General features: G+C 48.3%; 1 protein-coding gene and 1 pseudogene across 4 annotated transcripts in view; one reads left to right on the forward strand and one right to left on the reverse strand.

Annotated features, from left to right (window-relative positions):
* Nucleotides 1–5,917: 5,917 nt before the first annotated feature.
* LOC132220033 (eukaryotic initiation factor 4A-III-like) lies at nt 5,918–7,390 on the reverse strand (annotated as a pseudogene).
* A 21-nt stretch (nt 7,391–7,411) lies between these two features.
* SLCO5A1 (solute carrier organic anion transporter family member 5A1) overlaps nt 7,412–24,328 on the forward strand; it is a 112,695-nt gene continuing 95,778 nt past the window's right edge. For 3 of the 4 annotated variants that reach the window (XR_009449666.1, XR_009449665.1, XM_059672946.1), the window contains exons 1-2: nt 7,413–7,609; nt 9,155–10,555. Coding sequence is in view for 2 of the 4 variants with exons in the window: in XM_059672946.1 (XP_059528929.1) it covers nt 9,646–10,555 (910 nt within the window). In the remaining 2 variants the exon portion in view is untranslated. Of the gene's footprint in view, nt 7,610–9,154; nt 10,556–24,328 lie in introns of all 4 variants that reach the window. The other variant, XM_059672947.1, reaches the window with a different exon arrangement.

A 24,328-nucleotide genomic window follows, 5' to 3' on the forward strand; every position in this document is an offset into this window, starting at 1 on the left:
ATCTCGTTTTAACTCGATCACCTCTGTCAAAGCCCTCTTTCCAAAAAAGGTCACATTCTGAGGTGCATATCTTTTTGGGGGGACCTGATTCAACCCATACCATTAGTTAGGATTCTTTTGGTTGCAAGTGACAGAAATGAAATTCAAATCACTCTAGTAAAGGGGCCATTTTTTTTGCCTCACCTCACAGGGAAGGACAGAATGCACTAAGCTCGGGGGTAGTGCGCAGGGATAGCTCGCTGTTCCCATCAGCACTATCGCCCTCTCTCTCCATCACTTGTAGCGGTGCATGGCTTCATTCTCCACCGCTGCAGGCTGGGATTTTCCGTGGGGCATGGAGGCCAGCTTCAGGCAGGGTCAGACCTGCAACATTCCAGTCTGGTGATGCAGAAGGAAAGATGGTTTTCCTCTCTCATCTTCAATTTAGACAAGTCCAGGGAAGGATTCTGGACGCAGGCCTATGCTTGGAGCGGTCACTGTGGCCAGGAAGATGTGATTATTCCTCCCACGTGACTGCCCCTCTGGTTACTGGGCCAGGCATGTGCCTGGACGTGGTCGTGGAAGAGGGTTGGGGAAAGGCCGTTGGGCAGATGTAACCATCGGCCACACAAGGAGCGAAGTGTCCCACTGCGTGATGCTGCACACCTTATTCCCCTCTCGTCTCTATGACGTTCTCCTGTACTTTAAACAGAAACCTGCCATTCATATTTTCTAAATCTGTTTTTACAGTAAAGCTCTAAGTTTTAAAAATAGAACTCAAGGTCTTGCCTTGTTTAAACACGTTGGATGCCTTTATCCTTTAGTTCATCTATTCCCCTGTTAATAGCTTCCCACCCATTCAATGCTCCCCCCGCCCCCAACTTTTTTAAAATCCTTATCTGAGGATATCTTTCCATTGACTTTCAGAGAGAGTGGAAGAGAGAGGGAAAGACAGAGAGAAATATCAATGTGAGAGAAACACATCGACTGGTGGCCTCCCACCGTGCCCTGACCAGGGCCGGGGGGGGGGGGGGAGGGGAGGAGCCTGCAACTGAGGTATGTGCCCTTGACCAGAATCGAACCCGGGACCCTGCGATCTGCAGGCCGAAGCTCTATCCACTGAGCAAAACCACCAGCCGCCCCGCCCCCCCCTCTTTTAAAAAAATATTTTTATGGATTTCAGAGAGGAAGGGAGGGAGAGAGAGATAGAAATATCAATGATGAGAGAATCATTGATAGGCTGCCTCCTGCATGCCTCTTACTGGGGATCAAGCCCTCAGCCTGGGCATGTGCCCTGACTAGGAATTGAACTGTGACCTCCTGGTTCACAGGTTGATACTCAACCACTGACTGAGCCACCACAGCCAAGCTTGGTGCTTCCCTTCAGTCTCCCACGCTGGCTTCCTCTGCTCCTCCCTCCAGTTCCCCTCCCCACTTGCCTACAGTCTGTTCTTGCCCTGGTGGCTGACCTGTTCGCATTGCTTCAGTGGGCAATTCCCTCGCTCTCTTGGCTTCCAAAGGCTTCACCCAGCAGGAGGTCAGAGGAGTGAGGACCAGACTGTGTTTATTCACCCAGTTTCCTCCCTGCAGGGTCATTGCTGACCTCATCCCTCTGCTGCAGGCAACAGCACCCACCGATGGCTTTCTCCATATGATGCTCTCTGCCCAACTTTTGAAAACTGCTCCCTCCCCTGCCCCTTGAGGCCTGGTGTGGGAGGAGTGTAGGTGCCCACTCCAGGGTACAGCGCGTCCCTCATGGTTTCCCCACACTTGGCCACATCATGGTAAATAGTCCCCTCAAATTACCCAATACAATTGGCAGTTCTTCTCATGAGAACTCCGATTACCTCCCCTCCCACCTTCCAATTTCTAAACATGGTAAGTTTCAGATATTGAGAAAAAAAAGAGATGAATGATGCAATCCATACTAAAGTGTGCGTGATTGATAGCATAATCCCTCAGGCACATTTTGTCTGAAAAAGAGCTGTGTGGATAAAATTAAGAGAATCCCAAACTGTGCAGTTGAGGGGTTTTTTGTTTGTTTGTTTTTTCCCTGAGGCCCTCTAAAGAAAATACTCACCTCCTAAGGCTAGAACTAGCATCAGATAAAGGTACTTCTTCAACTTTTCAACAAAAGTGGTTTGACTGAAGGGAGTGGCCACATACCCTAGGGAGTCTAGTATGCCAGTGGCCCCAAGTAACCTTAAGCACACACCACATTTCTTAAAAAGGTCCTGTTTTATTTAAAAGTACATATATCTGAATGTTTATTTCTACCCCTTCATATGTCTCTGTTAATCATGTTATTTCCAAAATTTAATAAAGGCGACTTTCTAGGAAGATGTCTCATGTTTATCATGTGACTTCACTGCTGGCAGGTGGCCCAGGGCTTCTGGGGACGTGGGGCCTGCGTTTGAGAAGCCTGGAGTGCCGAGAACCCGGACACATCGATAATGTGACCGCTTGTTTGTCAGGGGTTTGTCACGTTCTCCCAGACCTGTGTTTTCTCATATGCTTTCAGATCTTAGGGTCGTTCTAAGATTTGTGATTAGCATTTCTATTTTAGACAGTATAATATATTTAACTTTTTTCCCCCCCATTGGGTTTATTTGACTTTTCCCTCTTCTTTTAAATCATTTACTTATAGGTTACATTACTTTGATGCAAATTGCTTTAATTTTATATATATTTTTTTCAGGCGTAAGTCACTTAGTATTTTTCTTGCATAAATGTATGTGGTGGCCACAGCTGGAGGCTGGGCCCTCTGAACTGAAACTCTGGTGAGGTCTTTACAAGATGGTCAGTGAATCCCTGAGAGGGAGGCTTGGTGGACACGGTCTCTTTCCAGAGGTCAGGGGTCAGATCACTGTAGGTCTAATGGCATTGAAGGTGGCCTTGGTGCCGTGGCCAGTGTGGCTCAGTTGGTTGGGTTTTTTGGGTTGTGTGTCGTGCAGTGCTAAAGCTGACTCAGCTGGTCAGCATGCTCCTTCAGCCCTCGCAGGGACCTCACACCACAGGGCCGGAGAGACTGTCTTCACAGTACCCCGGGGCCAGATCTGCACCTCTTCTAAGCGAGGGTAGAAATACCAAGTGCTGTTAAAGAGTTTACAGTTATTATAGTTAACAGTACTGTATTGGATATTGGAAAGTGAATACTTAAAAGTTCTCATCACAAGAAAAAAATTTGTAGCTATGTGTGGTCATGGGTGTTAAGTACACTTACTATAGCAGTGATGGCGAACCTTTTGAGCTTGGCGTGTCAAAATTTTGAAAAACCCTAACTTAACTCTGGTGCCGTGTCACATATAGAAATTTTTTGATATTTGCAACCATAGTAAAACAAAGATATATATTTTTGATATTTATTTTATATATTTAAATGCCATTTAACAAAGAAAAATCAACCAAAAAAATGAGTTCACATGTCACCTCTGACACGTGTGTCATAGGTTCGCCATCACTGTACTATGGTAATCATTTCTCAACATATACATATATCAAATAATTCTGTTGTATACCTAGAACTCATACAATGTTATGTGTCAATTAGATCTCAATAAAAATTAAATTTAAAAAAGAAAAAAAAACAAATTGAGGAATCAGGCATGCCATAAACTACTTCTCCCCCCCCCCCCCCCCCCGAATCAAGAATAGAGGTGTAGATCTGGATACCTCTTCAGGGTCTGGGAGTATAGCTGCATTTCAATATTTAAAAAAGGTTACCTTAAAGATATAGTTTGTTCCCTCTCAAACAACCAATTCCTAATTCAATTACAGCAGTGGCAGCTACGTATCATATTGTAAGCCCAGAAAATATTCTGGACCCAAACTCAGTTCTTCTGGTGTGTCGGGACACCTCTGAAGCGAACCTATTTAAGGAGGAAGGGAAGGGGTGGGGAAAAGGCTCCCTCTGCTCCCCCTGCCCCATTTTCCAGAGCAGCTGGATTCTAAGCCCATAGAATGCCCCAGGTAACTCCTAAGGCTACCCTGTTGTTATAGATTGGGAAAGAAGCACCGTACGTGTGATTTAGACTGATTAATGACTTAGAAGGAGCATAAGCAGGCCTGGGAATTTGAAATCTTCAGTCACATCCTTCTTCTCCCAATACTCCTCGCAAGGCAGGTGTCCTGCTCTAGCCAGCCATACTCTCTTATGTCACATTGTGTGACATAAACCACAGGGGTAGCAGAACCCCATGATGTGAGTCCATTTCCTTCTATGAATCCAAAGATTCGGGCTGATGGAGACACACCTGGCCTTTTCTAAAGTCATATTTAACTATGAAAGAGAAAGCAAAAGAAATGTCTCTTGCTAAAATGTTTTCTTATTTCCTATGTGGGTAGCTAACTGGGCCTTTTAAATTCTATCTAGAAATCATGATCTTTCTATTAGTGGCAATAAAAAAATCTACCAGTTCTTAAAGTTGTTTCTAGTATAACCATGGTAATCGACCATGAATAAACACAGCGTGTTCCAGGGACATGGCTATTTGACTTTCAGCACCGAAGCCCTCTGCTGGCACCTGCCACAACTGATTGAATTTGCTATAGAACAACCGTATGTCTGGGCCGGGGCTGAAATGAGAGGATGCACCAAAGAGCTTGGGAGGATGTAATAGGAGACAGATCGATCCTGTTTGAATCCAGAATAAGTGCCGATCAGTATGCAGGTACAGGAAGTGCCATCAATCCTTGCCCACTGGGCAGGGTGGCTGCTGGAGTCACATTGCCTTTTTCTGATGGAGATCTCAGGAAGAGGGGACAGTGGCAGGGGATGTTTGCTAAGGGTCAACTGTGGGTATGGTGGTTGTTGGACCAAAGTGGGATCATTAACAAATATGAGGTGCATTGGAAAGTCAAACTGCTATACAATGGTAAGGGAGAGATCATAGAGTCAGGTTTAAGAGCATGGACTTTTGGACGCATGGGTTCATAGCGTCTACAGATTAGCTGTGCACCTTTACCAAGATACTTAATCTCTTTGCACTTCACTCATCACATCTGAAAAGTGGAGACAATGTCCAGTGAAGTGGCTCTGGTATGGCAGCAACGGCCAGCGTAGTCACCACAATCTGTCAAAGTTCACCAGGGCCCTCCTGCTTGCTACAGCTCCTGCTCGCTTTCAGCTGTCATCCTGTTTGACGTCTGCATGATCTTCCTTACTCACCTCATGCCAGCTCTGGGCTGTTGATTCCTAATCCATGTCCCCAGCCCAAACTTCCTGTGTGTCACATGTCAAATGACTTATGGGGCTGGATACTTGGCTGTCCCAAAGGCATGTCAAAGTCAACCCCTCTGAAGCGAGAGCCATCTTTCTCCCAAGAGCGTGGTTCTCCTCCTGCGTGTTCATTGGATCTCAGCCACCCGGTCACACCGTGTGAAACTCCAGAGACACCCTCCATGGGCCCGATTTCTCATGCACCAGATGACTTCAGTTTCCAGGTCTGGACACATCTACCTTCTCAGTGCATCTTCAGCCAGTTCCCCCTTCTCAACAGCCCAGTAATGAATGCCTCAGCGCATTTTGCTCAGAGGTGGCTTCCTAACTCGCCTCCGCTCTTAGTGTGGCCTTGATTCACCCACCACCACCAGGACCAGCTTTCTTTCTTTTTCTTTTTCTTTTTTTTTTTTTGCTTCTTTTTTTTTTATTGCTTAAAGTATTACAAAGGGTATTACATATGTGTTCTTCCCCCCCCCCCCCCGCCCTTGACAGTCCCCTAGCCTCCCCTATCCCCCAGTGTCTTATGTCCATTGGTTATGCTTATATGCATGCATACAAGTCCTTTGGTTGATCTCTTACCCTCCTCCCTCCTGCCCCCCAACCCTCCCTGGCCTTCCCGCTGCAGTTTCACAATCTTTTTTTTTTTTTAAAGTTTAAAATGTTTAATGAAAAAGACCAAGAGCAAAGCATTATTTACACATGGGTAAGAAAAGAAGACAGACCCAAGACCGCATCCTGGGCGGGTTGCGAGGCACCACTACACTTGTTTCCCTTCGCAAGAACTTTGTCTCCTTCCTACATCCTCTCTGTGAGCTGCAGGTGTTGTCACGCCCTGACGATGTGGTTAGAGGGGTCAAGGTTCAATTCCCATGTGTGCCGAAACCTCCTTAAACAAACTGCTCTGGGCAGTCCCGGGGGACACAGAGCCGGCCAACTGGTCCCCAGCGCAGCAGACGCCTCAGGTCAGATCGGCAACGTTCATGGGCATCTCGCCGATCTGCGTGGAGTAGTACTGCTCCATGTCCCGCAGGACGCGGCTGCCGTGGTTCTTCACGAAGTTGATGGCCACACCCTTCCGGCCATACCGCCCCGACCGCCCGATTCTGTGGATGTGGAGCTCCCGGTTGTTGGGCAGGTCGTAGCTGATGATCAGGGACACCTGAGGGACGTCCAGGCCCCGGGCCCAGACGTCGGTGGAAATGAGCACCTGGCTGGCGCCGGAGCAGAACTCCCTCATGATGGACTCCCGCCCCTTCTGCGGCAGGTCCCCGTGCATCCACGACACCGTGAAGTTGGCTTCTCTCATTTTCTCCATCAGCCAGTTCACCTTCCTCTTGGTGTTTCAGAAGATGACGGCTTGTGTGATGGTCAGCGTGTCGTAGAGGTCACACAGCGTGTCCAATTTCCACTCTTCTCTTTCCACTGCCACGAAAAACTGCTTGATGCCTTCCAGCGTCAACTCATCACGCTTCACCAGGATGCGGATGGGGTCTGTCATGAACTTGTTGATCATCTCCAGGATCTCGTGGGGCAGCGTGGCGCTGATGAGCACCACCTGCGTGGCCAGGGGCAGGTACCTGTAGCCGTCATAAACCTCCAGGACCTGCTTTCTGGTGAGCAAGTCACAATGCCACTGGCCCTTCAGGGCGGACAGCACACAACCTCTGAGTCCTTGCTGACCTTTTTTACTCTGCCTCTTTAGGCCTCTGCCCCCTCCCTGAAATCTCCGTGGAAAACTTAGCATCCACGGACACACTTGCTGTCCGGTGCCCCTGTGCTTTCGCACACGCCTTTCCTGCCTGAAGATGGAGATCTAATAGGCTAATGGGCCTTAGGTTCTCCCGGGCACCTCGTCTAGAATTTACCGCCTTGTTTCAGGCTGCTTACAGGGGTAGCCCGCAAGACAGTGCTCTCTTAGTGGAGGGACCCTATTCTGTTCATCTTTGGTCCCAAGAACCTGCTATGGTCCCTGAGACATTGTGAGCGGCCCCGAACAGAAATACTTTCTTTGTTCCGAATGGACTCTCTGCCTCAGCAGCTGACTTTTTGGGAGAACCCCCTGGAGGCTTCAGGGTTCCTGCCCGCCCCCGCCGCGCAGGTGAAAGGCAGCTGGAAGCTCGCCGCCTTGGGCTGGGCTGGGCAGCCCCCCGCGCGCCTGCGCCCTCTGCTGCTCCGCTCTCGCTCTCGGAGCGTCTGTGCGCCGGTGTCTGTTCAGAGAGGAACCGAGGCTTGGGTGACAGGCGAGGCGTGGGGAAGAGTTCAGCCTGAGTCACAGCCTTATTCACTGATTTCTCGGCGGCTGGACCGAGGCTGCCTCTCCAGGCGGCTCCCACCTGCTCCCGCACCGGCCCCGAGCGCGCCTCCCGCCGCTGCGCTCGCCGCCAGCCCGACTGACCGCCCGACTCGCGAGTGAGTAGCCGCGGTTCGTGCGCCCCCGCAGCGCGGCGAGCTGCCCCCCCTCCCCCCCGCGGTCCTGTGCCCCTCGCGGGCTTTGTGTGTGTGTGAGCGCGCGCGGGGGTGTCCCTGGGATTCCACGCCGGCTCGGGAGCTCCCTGTCCACCCGAGTCTGCGCGGAGGTGTGGGTGCCCCCCCTCCCCCGCTCCTCCCAGGCAGGGGCCCGTATGCCCCCGGTGCGGGAGGGTGTTCGCCGGGATTCCCCGGCTCGGCGCGGGGCCGCCCGTGGGGTTCCCCGGGAAGGCTCCTAGGCCGGGAGGCGGCGGGGAAGTTCGGGCTGAGAGCGGCCGGCAGGCGGGGAATCTGGGAGCGGGTCTGGCCGGCAGAGCCGAGGGAGACGCCGGAGCGGCCGCCCCTGCAGCCCAGCCTCTCCGCCTCTCTCCATTCCCCTTCTGCCTTTCTTTTCTCAGCAGCATCACAAAAGCGCGCTGCGGGAGGAAACCCAATGCAGCGCAGTCCTGTCTCCACTCCCACCTGGTGCTCATCCCCTCCCCCCGCCCCCCCCGGGCTGGGAATGGAACGGAACACACCTGTTTTCGGCTTACCCCGGGGACACACCTGTTTTCAGCTCTCGCTGAATTCAGCCTGGTGCGGGATTGCGCGAGGGGCTCCACCACATACATGCCGTGTGTGCGTGTCCGCGCGCGCGCCCCGGGCCCACCCGGGTGGGGTGCGCCGGCTGTCAGTAGCGCACCTCGCCGCCGGCCCCCGCGTGCCAGGGCTGCTCCTGGGGCCCGCGTCTCTTTGTTCGGTTGTGGCTCCCCCACCCCTCCACTGAGCAAAGTAATTTTCGGTTTCGCTTGACTCTGGGCGCTGGGACTTGGTGTGGGCCGCGGCCTCAAACGCTCCGGGTGTTTGTCATTGAAGAGTTCTTCGGCGCGGGGGTTATTTTTAGTGTCGGAAAGACGGAGGCAGGCGCGTTGACCTTTCTGCGGCTGCCTCGGGCTTTGAGTGCGTGTCTCTAACTGATGGGGCAGACGGATTCGCATCCAGGCGCGCACACGTGCCTGCACACAACTGTGTACACACATTTCTACACACGTAGCCCCCCCCCTTTTTTTTTTTGGAAAATTGGGAATGCATTGTGTTTGCTAAAAACACACAACACACAAACTTTCCTTTGTTCTTTCGGGCATTTTCTATTTTGAGTTACTGGAGTAGGAGTACCCAAAGGTTGCAATTAGTTCACGCGAATAAAAGACACTGCCTCTGAGTCAGAGCTGCCAGGTTGATAATTATTCACATATAAAAGCAGATGCAATGTTTGTGGCAAAAGGGGCGGGGCGGGGGCAGGTCCTCCATAGACAATGAGGGAGGGTCTCCGCCAACCGCCTGCTGCTTATTGTTCCCGCACTAGAGGCTGCCTCCAGGGCTCTGCTCCTCGCTCAGCCCTCGGTCCCACTTGGGACGGTCCGAGTTCTTCCGCGCTGGCCCCCGGGCGCGGAACGCCAGCCCTAGCCGCAGCCGTCCTTTGTTGACCTCCCTCTCTCTGCTTTACAGGTTGGCATCTTTGCTCCCGAGGGTGTCGCGAGCCGAGGTGGAGAGGACAGCAGGCCTCTGGCCCAGCCAGCTGCGCGGGATGCGTCGCAGGCATCAGCGCTGAGCACCCCCACGCTGGGTACGGGGCGGGCGTTCTCGCTCCGGGCGGCGGGCCGAGAGGCGGCGGCGGAGGGGATGCGCCCAGGACGCACCAGGCTCCTTCTGCGAGCTGCCACCCCGAGGTGGACCCCGAACAGAGCTCAGCGCAGGACCGCGAGGACCCCTGCCCCCTGGGGCGCGCGGCTGCGAAGCTTCGGGGTCGCATCTGCGTTCAGGATGCCCTGGGCACCTCCCTGCTGGTGAGGATGTCCTGCCGCGCAGCTCTGTATCCCCCAGCCCCTGTCCGTGGAGGGCACGACTGCGTGGGCCCGACTTCGGGCCCTCCTGCCGGTGGATGAAAAGCGCGGGAGTCCTTGAATGCAATCAGCGATCGAATCTAAATTCTAAGAGCCATGGACGCCAGCGCTGGGCTGCAGCCCCAGGCGGGGGAGCAGCTGGAAGCCGCGGCCACGGTAGGAGCTGTCCAACAGAAGTGCGAACCAGAGACCTTGAGGTCCAAGAGTTTACCCGTCCTGAACAGCACCTCCTGCCGGCCAGATCTCAGCCCTGCGAGCGCAGGCACCAAGCCAGGCGGTGCAGATGCTTTGGGCCGCCAGGAGCTGAAACAATGCCTGAGCCGGTTGGCGTCCAGCCCCTCTGCCCCGCCCACTTCGGCAGAGATGGCGGGGCTCGTGGACTGCAACCACAGGGTGGACATGGGCAAAGCCATGTCGGTGTCGTCCACGTTGGCTACCCTTCAGGGGAGAAGGTGCCTCTATGTGGTCCTCACTGATTCGCGCTGCTTCCTGGTTTGCATGTGCTTTCTGACCTTCATCCAGTCGTTAATGGTCTCTGGGTACCTGAGCAGCGTCATCACCACCATCGAAAGGCGCTACAGCCTGAAGAGTTCGGAGTCCGGGCTGCTGGTCAGCTGCTTCGACATCGGGAGCCTGGTGGTGGTGGTGTTCGTCAGCTACTTTGGGGGCCGGGGCCGGCGGCCGCTGTGGCTGGCCGTGGGTGGCCTTCTCATCGCCCTCGGGGCGGTGGTCTTCGCCTTACCTCACTTCATCTCGCCTCCCTACCAGATCCAAGAGTTGAACGCCTCGGCTTCCAACGAAGGCCTGTGTCAGAATGGCAACTTCACGGGGACCGCGGAGCCTCGCGCCTGCCGCAAGGACTCGGGCGGGAAGAACCACTGGCTCTTTGTGGCTCTGTTCGTCTGTGCACAGATCCTCATCGGCATGGGCTCCACACCCATTTACACCCTGGGACCAACCTACTTAGATGACAACGTCAAGAGGGAAAATGCATCCTTGTACCTAGGTAAGGCTTCCCTGTCCTCCCCAATAGGCGGAAGTCAGAAGTCAACAGGAAACCCTGTCTTCCCCATTTTCCTGCAGACGTTATGTATATTTATATACAGTGTGTTGCATATGTGTTATAAGCATTGCCTTTCAGTTTGGGAAAGAATCAAAAAGTTGAGAGCTCTCTGAACTAGTTTTAAGATTCTCACTTTATACTCTTTTCCTAAGTGATACAAACTTTTAGCTATAAGGTAGTCTCTCTCTCTCTCTCTCTCTCTCTCTCTCTCTCTCTCTCTCTTTCTCTCTCTCTCTCTCTCTCTCTCTCTCTCTCTCTCTCTCTATCTCTCTCTCTCTCTCTCTCTCTCTCTCTCTCTCTCTCTCTCTCTCTCTCTCTCTCTCTCTCTCTTTCTCTCCTCTCTGGAAAAGCTCTAATTTATCAAGTTTACCTTCTAATAAGAAGGAATAGAAGCAGCCAGTGTGTGGAGTGAAGTTGCTGCTTGCCTTTCCCATCCCCAGTAGCTTGGGTGACGAAGTACCCAGACTACGTAAACATCATTCCCTCCGTACCTGCATTTCTTACATTTTGCCTGCATCACTGAAACAAACAAACAAACAAACTTGAGTGATACCATATGACTCAGTGTCTTTATGTAGAAGTAGAAGCAACTTCACAAGTTTATCCAAAGCTATTTTTATTGCTGGTTGAAGACCCCTCAGTTACATGAACTTGGGAGCAGAATCCATTATTATTTTCTGAACAGCAGTGGCTCTTGGATTCGGTGAGCTGACTTGCATGAGTCAGCTCCTGTGGACAGGGGTGCTAGGGTTGAGTACAGGGTTCTCATGTGAGGCCAAGCCGCCATTGTAGCCCGTAGGAAAATGTCGTTCCTAGAAATCTGTGTGGTTGGCAGCACCTCCCTGCACAAGCTGCCCCTTCCAAACTGAACTGCTAGGTGATGGGTTGGAAGTCTTGGAAAGCATGAATAGCAGCTATGCCGGCTATGGTATTTGTTTTCCTATGTTTCTCTACTGGAGTCCAACTAAAAGAAGATAAATGATTTTACTTTATTTAAAAAATGGTATAAGGAAATACCAGGCCCATCCAACAACTTATTAGCTATGTGCTGATAGGATCCTTGGTGTGGGAATAATAAGGTTTCAGAGGACGGTGAAAATGATACCCAGTTAAGAGGGCTATGCTTTTTCCACAGTAAAACTGCTGTCCCCAGACTCTGTTGTAGAGGGTGTCTGGACCATTTATAGTAACTGGCCCAAATGCATTAACAAGAGTTTTCTAATTCATTTTTGGTATTAAATGCAAGAGGAAGAAATTTCTGTTTAGGACAGAGAGGAATTAGCTTGCTGTTGCTTTGCCTGCATGTTTTCTAACATTTATTATGATAAATTTTCGAGCATACAAAAAGTTGAAATAAGGACTTTCTTTTATATAACTGCAGGAGTTTTAACATCCTAAAAAAGTTAATAATCATTCCCTAATATACTCATACTAGAGGCCTGGTGCACAAAATTCATGCAAGGGGCTTGGCCCTTGCAGCTCTGGCTTCGTCTGGAAGGTTGTCCGGGAGGTTGTTCGGCTGTCCGGTCTAATTAGCATATTATGCTTTTATTATTATAGATATCCACTCCATATTCAAATGTCCTCAAACCAGGAGCCATTCAAGTTCACTCATACGTTGCATTTGGCTCATCAGCTTTTATAATCTAGAACAGGGAGTGCCTCAACATTTTTTCTTTTTCCAGCACACAGGCTTTTGAAGGGACAAGGCTAGTTGACTTGTGGAATGTTCCACCTTGTACATTTATCTGAGTATTTCCTCATGGTGTCACTTACCTGGTTCCTCCACTCCATATATTCTTTGTGTGCTGGAAAGTCAGTCTAAAGGTGTGATTAGACTCAGACAAAACATTTTTGGTCAGACTGCTTCATGGCCAGTGCTGTGTTTTATATTATTTTCTCCTGGCATTCATTGGTGATGCTGAGTTTAATGGCTTGGTTGAGTGGGTGATTGACAGGTCTTTCCATCATAAATATACATTTCTCCCTCGGAAATAAGTAATCTTTAGAGTGATACCTTGACTCTGTGTACCTATCTCCACATTCTCCCTGATCTTTGCTTCTATTTACTTTGAAAACTTGGATCTTCTTTCCATCCCATTTCTCGGTACCAGTGTCACAAATTTCATCAAAAACGCAGCAGAGAGCTACACAATAAACATCTAGTAAGAGTCCAAAAATTTAACTTTTAACTCTCCACCAAAGAGAAAAACAGCAAGTATGTACTGAATCCTTATTCTGTGCTGGGCATAAATGAGGGGAAGAGCAAAAATGAGGCATAGTTTCAACATCTGAGGAGCTTTCAGTGTAATGAAGAAATACTGACAATTCAAGGTAGGGGTGTGAAGTGACAGGTGCAAGGGGAGGGAAGTTACCCAAATGGTGTTAATTTCCCCCTCCCCTTCCTCTCATTCTCCTCCTTTTCCCTTCTCTTTTTCTCCTCCTCCTTTCTCCTCCTCCTCCTCCTCCCTCTCTTTCTCCGTCTCTTCTTTTAGCTATCGACTACTGATTTTTTTTTAAGTTTGATGAATGGACCTTGAGAGCTTGTTTGGAGGTTCTAGCAGGGGAGCGCAGCTACTCGTATACCCTTGACCGAAGACCGGTCCTCTCCTGGGGGGTGGGGGGGGGGGGAAGGTCGTCCTCTTCGACCGAGCGCGCAGCTTCGGGAGATAAGTTTGATGAATGCCTTAGGAAACCCGTGAGAATTCTGTTTTATGTTAAACGGATCTCAATGAACGCTCTGGTGGTTTGAGTATAAGGAATCTTCCACAGATTGTTTTATTTAATGTTCCCAATGACCTTATGATATGGAAGTTGATTTCTCTATTTTATGGACGAGGAAACTGAGGCTCCAAGAGTGTTAGGGGTTGCTTCTGGGCTTCAAACCCAGGCCTGTCTAACCCCAGAGCCCTTCAGCTTCCCTCCACGCTGCATGTCCTCTGGCAAGAGGCTCTGGGAACGAGCTGACAGCAAAGGCCTGTGTGCAGCAGAGTTCTCAGAATGGCCTGAAGTCATCAAAACAAGATCCTTCTCAAAACCTTTTTAAAAGGAGGCTTTATTGGTTGCTATATTCTTAGAACATGAGCAGTGTTAACCTAGTATGATGGGGACTTTTTCTTAATAAACAACTGGTTAAATATCTTTGGTACTTTTCACAAAACTATTCTTCTTAGATTACCCTTTTAACTACCTACTTCTTTCTTAACCTTTTTGTCAGTCTTTTCTTTTTAAATATATTTTTATTGATTTCAGAGCGGAAGGGAGAGGGAGAGATAGAAACATCAATGATGAGAATCATTGATTGGCTGTCTGCTGCACACCACCTACTGGGGATTAAGCCTGCAACCCAGGCATGTGCCCTTGACCGGAATCGAACCCGGGACCCTTCAGTCTGCAGGGTCCACAGAGCCAAATCAGCTAGGGCGATTGATTCTACTTTTAAAAAATATATATATCAACATTTTTATTATTGATGTCAGAGAGGGAAGGGGTGGGAGAGAGACAGAGACATCAATGATGAGAGAGAATCATTGATCGTCTGCCTCCTGCATGCCCCCTAACTGGTGATCAAGTTCGAAACCCGGGCATGTGCCCTGACCGGGAATCAAACCATGACCCCTGGTTTACAGGTTGGCGGTCAGTGTTGCAGCAACATTATATTCTGAATTTTCTGAGAACTCAAGGTTTTGTCACCAGAGCTTTCTGCATGCCAACCATTGACGACTCTCTTTCCTTAATGTGTGAACATTTATTTAGTGTGTGTTTGTGTCTCATGTAACATAACAAAAGCTCTTTTGAAGTTTGAGGGGCTCTGTGGTGTCCCCGGCTTCACCATTGTGTCCACTGACTCTCAAGGATGTCCCATGGGCCAGAATGGAGTCCCCTGTCCTTTCCTGGCTGAGGTGATTTGGGGGAAGGCAAGAATTAGAATTTCCAGTCTGTATGGGAAAGGAAGGCAAGGGAGGTGTGGGTAGTGTGACCACTGAGTGGCCTCTAGTGTTATCTGCACACTGGTCATGTTTTCTCTTTTGCCTCAATAGTCAGAAAATTCAGGCCTTCTCTCCCCGCCCCCCCCCCCCCCCCCAATCAGTATTAATAACCTATTCTACGTGGCTGGGAGCATTAGTTTTCCTGATCTTTTTGTGGGGATTTTTGAAGGATCCAATAAAGAGCACCGTTTCCCCTCTCTTGAGTTCTGAGTTAAGAAATGAGTCAAAGGACTTGAACTGTGATAGAAGGTGGAAGAGTATAATGTGTGCAGTGCACTTTCTGCTAATCCCAGCATTAAAGAGACTCAGCCATCCAGCCACCGGAAATGCTGCACCTCCCCAGGGTGGCAGCTGGGGTCTCCCACGTGGGCCGGGTGCACAGGTAAGAGCATGCCGAGGAGGAGCAGGGCAGGATGTCTACTCCCATGCGCATGCTCCCAGGAGCAAAAGGAGGAGGGAGTTGAGCTGGACATCCCCGTTTATTTTCAAAGTCATCAATGACATGAATCCTCTCCTCCTCTCTGGGCAGGAGCGGCATGGGGGGTGGGGCTGGGGAGCCAAGAAACAGCAGGAGTGGGCACACACACACAATCCCCTAAGACTTAGAACTGTTTTTTTTTTTTAGTCTGCTTTAATTTTGCTTGTCTTTTTAATAATACGTTTATCTTTACAAGCCACATAAAATCCTTTTGGGCCATGGCCAGGGTTGCTCAGTGGTAGAGCATCAGCTCACACACTGAAGGGTCAAATGGTTGTGGGTTCGATTCCCGGTCCAGGGCATGTACCTGGATTGCAGGTTTTGGTGAGTGCAACCAATCCAAAGATCTCTCTCTCTCTCTTCTCTCTCTCTCTCTCTTCCTCTCTCTCCCTCTTTCTCCCTCCTTCTCTCCCTCCCTTCCACTCTTTCTAAAAATCAATGGAAAAAATATCCTCGGGTGAGGATGAACAACAAAAAATTCCTCCTGGGAAGCAGGCTCTGTACAAATTGTGAATAAATACACAAAATAATCTCCACTGAAAGCACTCGTGAGGGAGAATGGCGGCTGAGGGATTCGGGGAGGTGACCCGGACACGTGGAGAAAGGTGGGGTGAATGCTGGGCAGAGGGGCGGTGTAGCTTCGAGTGAGGATGCAGTGAGTTTTACAGATGCCTGGGACAGTTCATCTGTGTCAGAATGGGCAGGGCTTCTGGACCCTTAGCAGCTACTGACTTTACAGCGGCCGCCTGGGGCCCACTTTCACCTGTAAGACAAACTAGTTGGTCCAAGATGCTGAGCAACAAACTTCAGATTCTAACTGGAGATAAGCAGGGTTTACGCTTCATTGTGGAAACCACAGTGGGGTGCACATCGGTGTGTTCAGCCCCCCTGCAAATAGCAGCGAACAGCCAGCCTGTTGGTAGCATTTCTGACATGTTTTTGGGTTGCTATGAGTTCTGTTATTTAAGTGGTTCAAAACTGTCCTTCTGAAACTTTAAACATGTGGGTGAATCCCCAGGGTGTCTTCTCAAAGCGTAGATTCTGCTTCTGTCACTTGGGGGTGGGGCCTGGAATTCTGCATTTTTATAAAACTCCCAGGTGAGGCCAGCGTTGCTGGTCCGAGGGCCACGTTTGGAGCAGCAAGAGCCTAAAGGCCACAGATCCTTGCTCTGTGGACAGATGGGACGTCTCTCTCTGGACTGGGTTGGGAGCCACGGTTGGTAAAACCAGCTTCCGGTGGAAGTTTTACTTCATCAGGAAGAACCCCACCGTCTCTGACTGCATTTGCAGAAGCAAGATGTCCATTTGGGGTATTTCGTAACCTGTGGCTACTCTTGAATTCCACAGTAGTGTGAGGTCAGTGAGAGCAAGTGGCCTCGGACAAATGACGTTCATTTTGACATTAACCCAAGGAAGCACCACTTTCTTTATTCCATCAACCACCCTGCGGGCTCTGTGCTGAAGGGTCTCTCTCAGGTGGTGCAACTCTGCATGTCAGAGATAAGCCTGTGAGCTCTGCGGCCCAGGTGAGCTCACCTTCTAAGGCCTCTTGCTGAAAGAAAAGCAGACAAACCCGCGGCCTTGGCTTTGCTTTTTTCTTTTTAAACAATCTAGAAGTTTCCGTAGGGAATTGGGAGTTTGGTGACAGGCAATGTAAGAGCTGAGTGGATTGGAAATGATTTGGAGACTGGGGATCAGAAGTTTTCCCTTTGCAGAAGGCGATCAGACAGAAGAGGGGCCGAGTTCTCTCCGGCAGTAACAGTCTAGCCCAGTGGTTCTCAACCTTCTTAATGCCACGACCCTTTAATACAGTTCCTCATGTTGTGGTGACCCCCAACCATAAAATTATTTTCGTTGCTACTTCATAACTGTAATTTTGCTACTGTTATGAATCGTAAATATCTGATATACAGGATGTATTTTCATTGTTACAAATTGAACATAATTAAAGCATAGTGATTAATCACAAAACAATATTTAATTATATATGTGTTTTCTGATGGTCTTAGGCGGCCCCTGTGAAAGGGTCATTCGACCTCCAAAGGGGTCGCGACCCACAGGTTGAGAACCACTGGTCTAGCCAAAGTGTGTCCTAGAGTTTATCCCATTCAGCCCCGTTTGAAAAATGATCATTTGACACATGAGGAAACCCAGACTGCAAAAAGGTAAAGGATTTGTGCTATGGGACACAGTATGGCAGTCCTTCAATCAATTATAAATAGAATTATCACCTGACCCAGCAATCATACTTCTGGGTATATATCCAAAAGATTTGAAAGTAGGGTCTCCAAGAGATATTTGCACATCATGTTCCGAGCAGCATTATTCACAATAGCCAAAAAGTGGAAGTAATCCACGTGTCCATCGATGGCCGAATGGATAAAAAATGTAGTAGATACATATAATGGGGTATTATTCAGCCCTAAGAAGGAAGGAAATTCTAACACTCTCATCTACAATGTGGATGAACCTAGTGAAAGAAAACATTTACAAAAGGAAAGATACTATATACTTGCACTTATGTGAGGGGCTTAGAGTAGTCAAATTCATAGAAATGGAAACAGAATAGTGGGTGCTGGCGGGAGCAGGGCAATGGGGAGTCCGTGTCTATGGGGTACAGAGTTTCAGTTTGATGAAAAGTTGTGAGGTCTGTTGCACAACAATGTGAATATTCCTGACACTATCAAACTGCACACCTAAAAACAGATATGATGGTAAAAAAACACATTAAAGGATTTGCCCAAGTCATACAGCCAGCTTGGTTTGTGTCTGAACTGATTTATAGACCATAAACCAATCTGTATTAAAGAAAGTCATTACCACATAAATGGAAATTGGGAAGCTCCAAGGCCTTGATGGCTGTCAGTTCTCCCAGCCTCTGCAGCGTTCTAGCCCGTGTTGGTTGAGGTGGGTCTGTACATCCACTATAAGACTTATTTTTTCAAGTGTGAGGGAATTGCAAGGTAGGCCTTTCGGGCATAATTTTAAGAAGGAAGAGGGATTTTGGAAAAGAAAAATGGAGGCAAAGTAGATTGTAGAGTAGGTGTTTTAGGAATGAAGCCTTCCGAGACAAATGAAGGTGGAGAAACATACCTGGCCATTTGGATTATTCAGTTGTGTCTTTTTTGGGGAAAGAGACTGGAATGTTCAGAAACGCAGACCTGTAGGTCCATGTCGCCGTGTTCTGCTGTGTTGGGTGCCCCTGCAGGAGCAAGTGTGCTCACCCTGCTTTATCCACCTCCTTGTAGAGAAAAGAGAGATTCCACAGCTGCCTCATTCTCCTCCTCCTAAAGCCAGTGGCCGGCAAACTGCGGCTCGTGAGCCACATGCGACTCTTTGGTCCCTTCACAAAATACGACATGCAGGTGCGCAGTACAGTGTGATTGAAACTTCGTGGCCCATGCGCAGAAGTTGGTATTTTGTGGAAGAGCCACACTCAAGGGGCCAAAGAGCCGCATGTGGCTCGCAAGCCTCAGTTTGCTGACCACTGGCCTAAGCCATTCGCAGGGCTTGGGTGTCATGTGTTCTGAATCTCAGTTCCCTATGGAAAACTGCAGGGCTGCTGGTCATTCTAAACAGTGTTTCTCGCCTAGGGTGACTCCCCCGACCCCCAGGGGACACACTTGGTAATGTCTGGAATCCGTTTTGATTGTCACAACTTGGAGGGGACCTATTGGCATTTAGTGGTGTTTTGTAGTGTTGCTATAAACATGTTACAATGCACAGAACAGGCCCACAACAAGAATTTACCCTATGAAAAATGGTCCCTACTGATGTGCTAAACATTTTTCATCTTAAGCATTTAAGCTACTCTGTTATCTTGTGTTTCTTATATCTTGGAACTGGAAATATAAATCTCTGGGTCATAGAATCAGAAACCATTGAATATTTGGATGGAGAAGATCCAGGAAAAACATGTCTTTGTAGATAGGAGGGCCTTCTAGCAAACCAAGGATAGAAAATACAAGTTAATTGTGCATTACTCATCACTACATCATGGCTCAGTAGATTCCATAGTATCTAAAATATATAAAATATATGAAAATATGAAGGGTTTTATGGTTTTTATTGTGACTTCAGTTCCCAATAAAACATTAAAAATGTTTCTAACCATAGAGATTTCTAGACCATGTTATTGGAGTTGGGAATACTGTAACCCTTGAAGAGGGAATTGTGTGTGTGTGTGTGTGTGTGTGTGTGTGTGTGTGTGTGTGTACACATATGTACTAAGGGGAATGGTATGTCATTTACCCATATATCTGAGGTCTGTTTTCATGGTGATGGCTTTAATAAAAGACAACATTGAGATGAAGAATTCAGTGGGGCTTTGGTGCTCACTGAGTCTGCCCCGTGAGTGTTTCACTTGTGGATGTGGAGAGTTATAACCTGGTATGGTCTGAGGCTGTCCACTGGGTGCAATGGCTCTGGGGCCTTCTGGAAGGTGTAAACCAGCCACTGCCTGGGGCCACCTACAGGAGCTACAGAGAGATCTGCAGGTGGCTGCTATTTGTATTGGGTTAGGACAGTGATGGCGAACCTTTTGAACTCGGCGTGTCAGCATTTTGAAAAATCGTAACTTAACTCTGGTGCCGTGTCACATATAGAAATTTTTTGATATTTGCGACCATAGTAAAACAAAGATTTATATTTTTGATATTTATTTTATATATTTAAATGCCATTTAACAAAGAAAAATCCAAAAATGAGTGTCATAGGTTCGCCATCACTGGGTTAGGAATTACCCAGGTGAGACCCAGCTGAGAAGCAAGGCAGGCTGGTGCTAGTGCTGGGTCCTGGGCCACTTTTTGATAGGTTTGGGACATGCTGATGCCAGCTGCTGCTTGTTTAATAGATTTTAACAAAGTCTGAAGCCTGAGCCAGGCCATTCATATGCAAAAGCTGCTGCAAACAGCTTGGGTGGGGCTGCAAATTGGATAAGGCGTGGTCTCAGGGAATCACCAGGGTGGAGCAAGCAGTGTGGGCTTGGCTGATGGAAGCTCAAATATAGCTGCCAGGCAGCTCTGTGAGGGTGGAGGTCCCAGCATAGGAACAATGACCCTTGCATCTCAGTCTGGGAGAAGCCACCCTGAGATCCTGCCCCGATGCCAGACAATCCAATTCCTCCCTGATTGTATCTGGGTTTCTCAAAGCTGCCCGGTGCTGGAGCTCAGAGGGGCTGAGTCCAAATAAGTTCATGAGCTGCCCTTTAAAATGAACACCTGGGTATCCAGCAGCCTCTGTCACTCAGCCACAATCCCCACTGGTTTTTACAGCCTGAAGTTATGGAGATTTTTCTTCCCAGCTCTGGAAGCTCTGGAACCCTGGGCTGGGGGTTTGGTGTGGGGCTGGGACCCCTTGCTTCTCACAGGGTGGCCTCTGCAGCCTAGACATCCCACCTAATTAAAAAAAAATGTCACAGATGAGTGTCAGACCAGCCTGTCTGCGCCTCTGCCCCTGCTACCAGTCTCAATGTACTTTTTTTTCCTTCTCCTCTAGTTGTAGCATTTCTATTCAGCCAGATTTCAGGTGGTCCTGAAAGATGATTGTTCTGTATTTTAGTTGTAATTTTGATGTGATTGTGGGAGGTGGTGAGTACCGGCGTCTACCTACGCCACCATCTTGGTTCTCTCCTTTTTGCCATTTTTTTATTTAAAATGTATTTTAAAATTATAGTTGATATATTAAACACATCAGATATATGATTTACAATTATTTTCTCCCATTCTGTGTGTTGTCTTTTCACTGTTGATTGATTCCTTCGATGTGCAGAAATTTTTAACCTTGGTGTTGTCTCATTGTCGATTTTTAATTTTGTTGCCTTTGCTTTTCAGTTATATCCAAGAAATCATCACCAAATCCAATGTACAGAAGCCTTTTCCCTATGTTTTCTCTCAGGAGTTTAATAGTTGTAGGTCTTACATTTAGGACTTTCATCCAATTTGGGTTATTTTTGTGTGCATGTTGTAAGGTAAGGGTCCCACTTCATGCTTTTGCGTGTGGACATTCGGTTTCCCATCACCATTGGTAGACGAGGCTCTCCTTTGCCATTGTGTATTCTTGGCTTCCTTGTCGATAATTGGCAGCTGCTTTTGTTTTTCATGTTTTATAGTTGCGGAAATCAAGGTTAAATAATGTGTTCAAGGTCATCTAAAAAGTGGCAAAACCAGCCCCCAAGGGAATCACCCAAAGCCTGAGCTTGAACCTTCAAAATTATGGGGAGGGAACGGGAGGGAAACGCTTATAAGCCTCCGCTGTGCCTTTGGCTGAGTTCTCCAGTTCATTATCTAGAAAGGAGATGAGGAGGCAAGGCTGGTGGCTTGTCAGGTTCCTGTTGCTTCTGAAGTTCTCTAGTCCTTGGCTTTTCCAGCCCTGTTTGGTATGATCTTGTTCTGGAACTTGGGACTTGGGTCTGGGGAGGACATGTAGCTACTCTCTGCCTTTCAGGAGCTTGTCTCTTGAGCACGTTCTCCAGCCCCTGGCGGCTTGCGCGGTGTTGCCATGCGCCAGCTGTCTGTGGGGAAGCAGGCCTGCCTGTTGTTTCCTGTTGCTCCTATTTCAGGCAGCTGGGTATTACCTGATGGGAAATGCAGAGACTGCTTCCCCTCCCGGGAGTTGTGATGGCTTGTGGAACTGTCACCCTGCAAAAATGCTAATCCCGGTTTCCTAATATAGCCTAGAAAGGCAGGTGCACGTTACTCTTGCTTAAAAGTAAAGAACATATTTATGCAACTAATATTTTCAGCAGGATGGACTGGCATACGTTTGCAAGTATATGAAATTGAATCATTCAGTTCCTGACTTCGTAGCATGTAGGAATTCTTAGCTGTAATACTTTCGTAATAATAGGTTTTGGTCTTATCAAGTGCTTTCCCATCCCCTCCCCCCCCCCCCCCCCCGCCTTGAATTCTTATAAAGGAAATAGAAGTTTTAACTATTTTGTATTTGTGTGTTTTGTTTGTTTGTTTGTTTGTTTGTAAGGAGAGGTGAGAAATTTAAGTGAACAAGACAAGACTGTGGGTAGTGAATTCCAGACCTGAGACTTTCTGGCTGTAAATCAACTTCTTATCAGTGTATAAAGGTGGACCCCCAGTCCTCATTTGCACAGTGTCTCTATATTATTGGGTGAAAGATATTTGCCAGTATCTGGTCTAGAAATATGCTTACCTCCTGGTGTGTAATTTCAGCTGGAAGGGGAACCTTTCTGGATTTGAATTGCATTTTAATGACTTCCCTTCAGGTGGAGGACAGCAGTATATTTTAACACAATGCAAAAGTCTTCCTGAGATAAATCTGAAAAATTTTCCTATGGGAAAGACTTACTTAAAAATCTATATCTATCTTAGAACAACAATCTGAAATTTGGTTTTGCTAGCTTTTAAGGTGTCTCTAGTTATTTCCTTCCTGTGAAACTCTCCAGAGAAATGAGCTTTATCTCTTTAGGAATGGTGGAGGGCAACGGTATTAAATGCAAGAAGGGAGGGGGCTGGGCCGTGCAACTCCCAGCGGCTGGAATCAGTGTTTCTGGTTGTACAGTGTTGTCCTCCACGCACGAGTTCTTCCAGAGCTATTGTCCAGGAGTGGCCTGCGGGACCCTTCCATGTATTCTCATGGGATATCTCCTTTTTCACTTACATGACATCTCATACCACTTTGGGAATGATGAACTTGGGACTTAAACCTTCCAGGCCACCCATCCTATAGAAATGATAAAGCAGATGTAAATGGATCATTAGTAATTTTACACAAACTCAGCTATAATCACAGAGATGACTTTGACCAAATCATGTCACTTTTCAGGACCTCAGTTTCCTTTCCTGTAAAATGACCTGGTTTGACCATACCAGAAGACTTCTAATCTATGATGATGTTTTGAAAGTTTGAATAGGGATTAGAGCAGTGAGAAGAATATGCCATATACTATATTTTTAAAAAACATTTTTATTGATTTCAGAGAGGAAGGGAAAGCAAGAGATAGATAGAAACATCAATGATAAGAGAAAAATCATTGATTGGCTGCCTCCTGCATGACCCCTACTGGGGATTGAGCCCACAACCCGGGCACATGCCCTTGACTGGAATCGAACCCGGGACCCTTTAGTTCTCAGGTCGACACTCTATCCACTGAGCCAAAAAGGCGAGGGCCATATACTGTATTTTTAAAACTAACCCTAGGAAGTGGATCCTGATCCCCAAGGAACTTACAGTCTAGTTTGATTGTTTAGCACCATCTGCTCTGGATGATGAGATGATCTGTAGGCTGTGACCTCTAGCAAGTCACTCTACATCTTAGGGTTTCAGTTTTCATATTTGTAAATGGATGGAATTGGATTCTCAATGGGTCTTCCTGGGATTAAACTGTGACTTCTTCTGGTGCCGGGGTCCAGCCCCAGCGGGCCAGGGGTTCCCAAAGGTGTGGACGGAGTCGGCGAATGAAGGAAACAGAGACAGCGTTCAGATGATCAGCATGGCTCTCTTTAGTTTCCGTGGATCTTCCTGTGCCTGGCTGAGGCCACAGAGGAAGATACAGAGGCAAGCTGAGCCTTTATTTTATAGTCAGAGGTAAACAAGGTAGTGGTTACCGCAGTTACACTGTTCTTATGAGTTTTACTTGTTTTGGCCACTTCCTGCACCTCCCTCAGCCCATTAGCTTCCCAGATAAGATCTAGGGAGGTTATAAGGTCAAGCCTAATTATGCTAAGAGGACTGTGCCCTCTAAGCTGGGACTTGTTTGTAACTTTGCCAACAGGTCAGTCCGAGGCTTAACCCTATATCGGCTCCTTACATTCTGGAGCTACTGTGGCATCGATCCTGAAACTAGCATATTCAAGGCAGTTGAATCTTGTGGCTGCTGGAGCTGGGCTGCCTGGGTTCCAACCCCAGCTCTTCCAGGGCCAATGTAACCTGGGGCACTTCTGTGGCTTCTCCCTGCCCAATCCCACCCCTGTCAACACCGGGCTCATTGTGGGCTAGTTGTGAGTGAATGCACGTGATGCACTTAACACAGGGCCTGGCCTGGCACATGGTTAAACGCTAGAAGAAGTGGGCTGTCATTCTGTAAAAAAGTTATTCCTGCTCAGGAAGAGAGTGGTGTTTGCTTCTCTTGTGGGTTTTCGACAGGTTGCCTGCCTCACAAGCCTGCTCAATGTCCCTGGGTTGATTGCCCTGAGCCGGGTGGAACGAGGCATGTGGGTTGCTTTTTCTTAATTGGGCGGCGTCTCTTCTAGAGGGACCCACCCCTCCCCCTACTGC

The sequence above is a fragment of the Myotis daubentonii genome, chromosome 17, assembly GCF_963259705.1.
Source record: "Myotis daubentonii chromosome 17, mMyoDau2.1, whole genome shotgun sequence".
NCBI classification, from domain to species: domain Eukaryota; kingdom Metazoa; phylum Chordata; class Mammalia; order Chiroptera; family Vespertilionidae; genus Myotis; species Myotis daubentonii.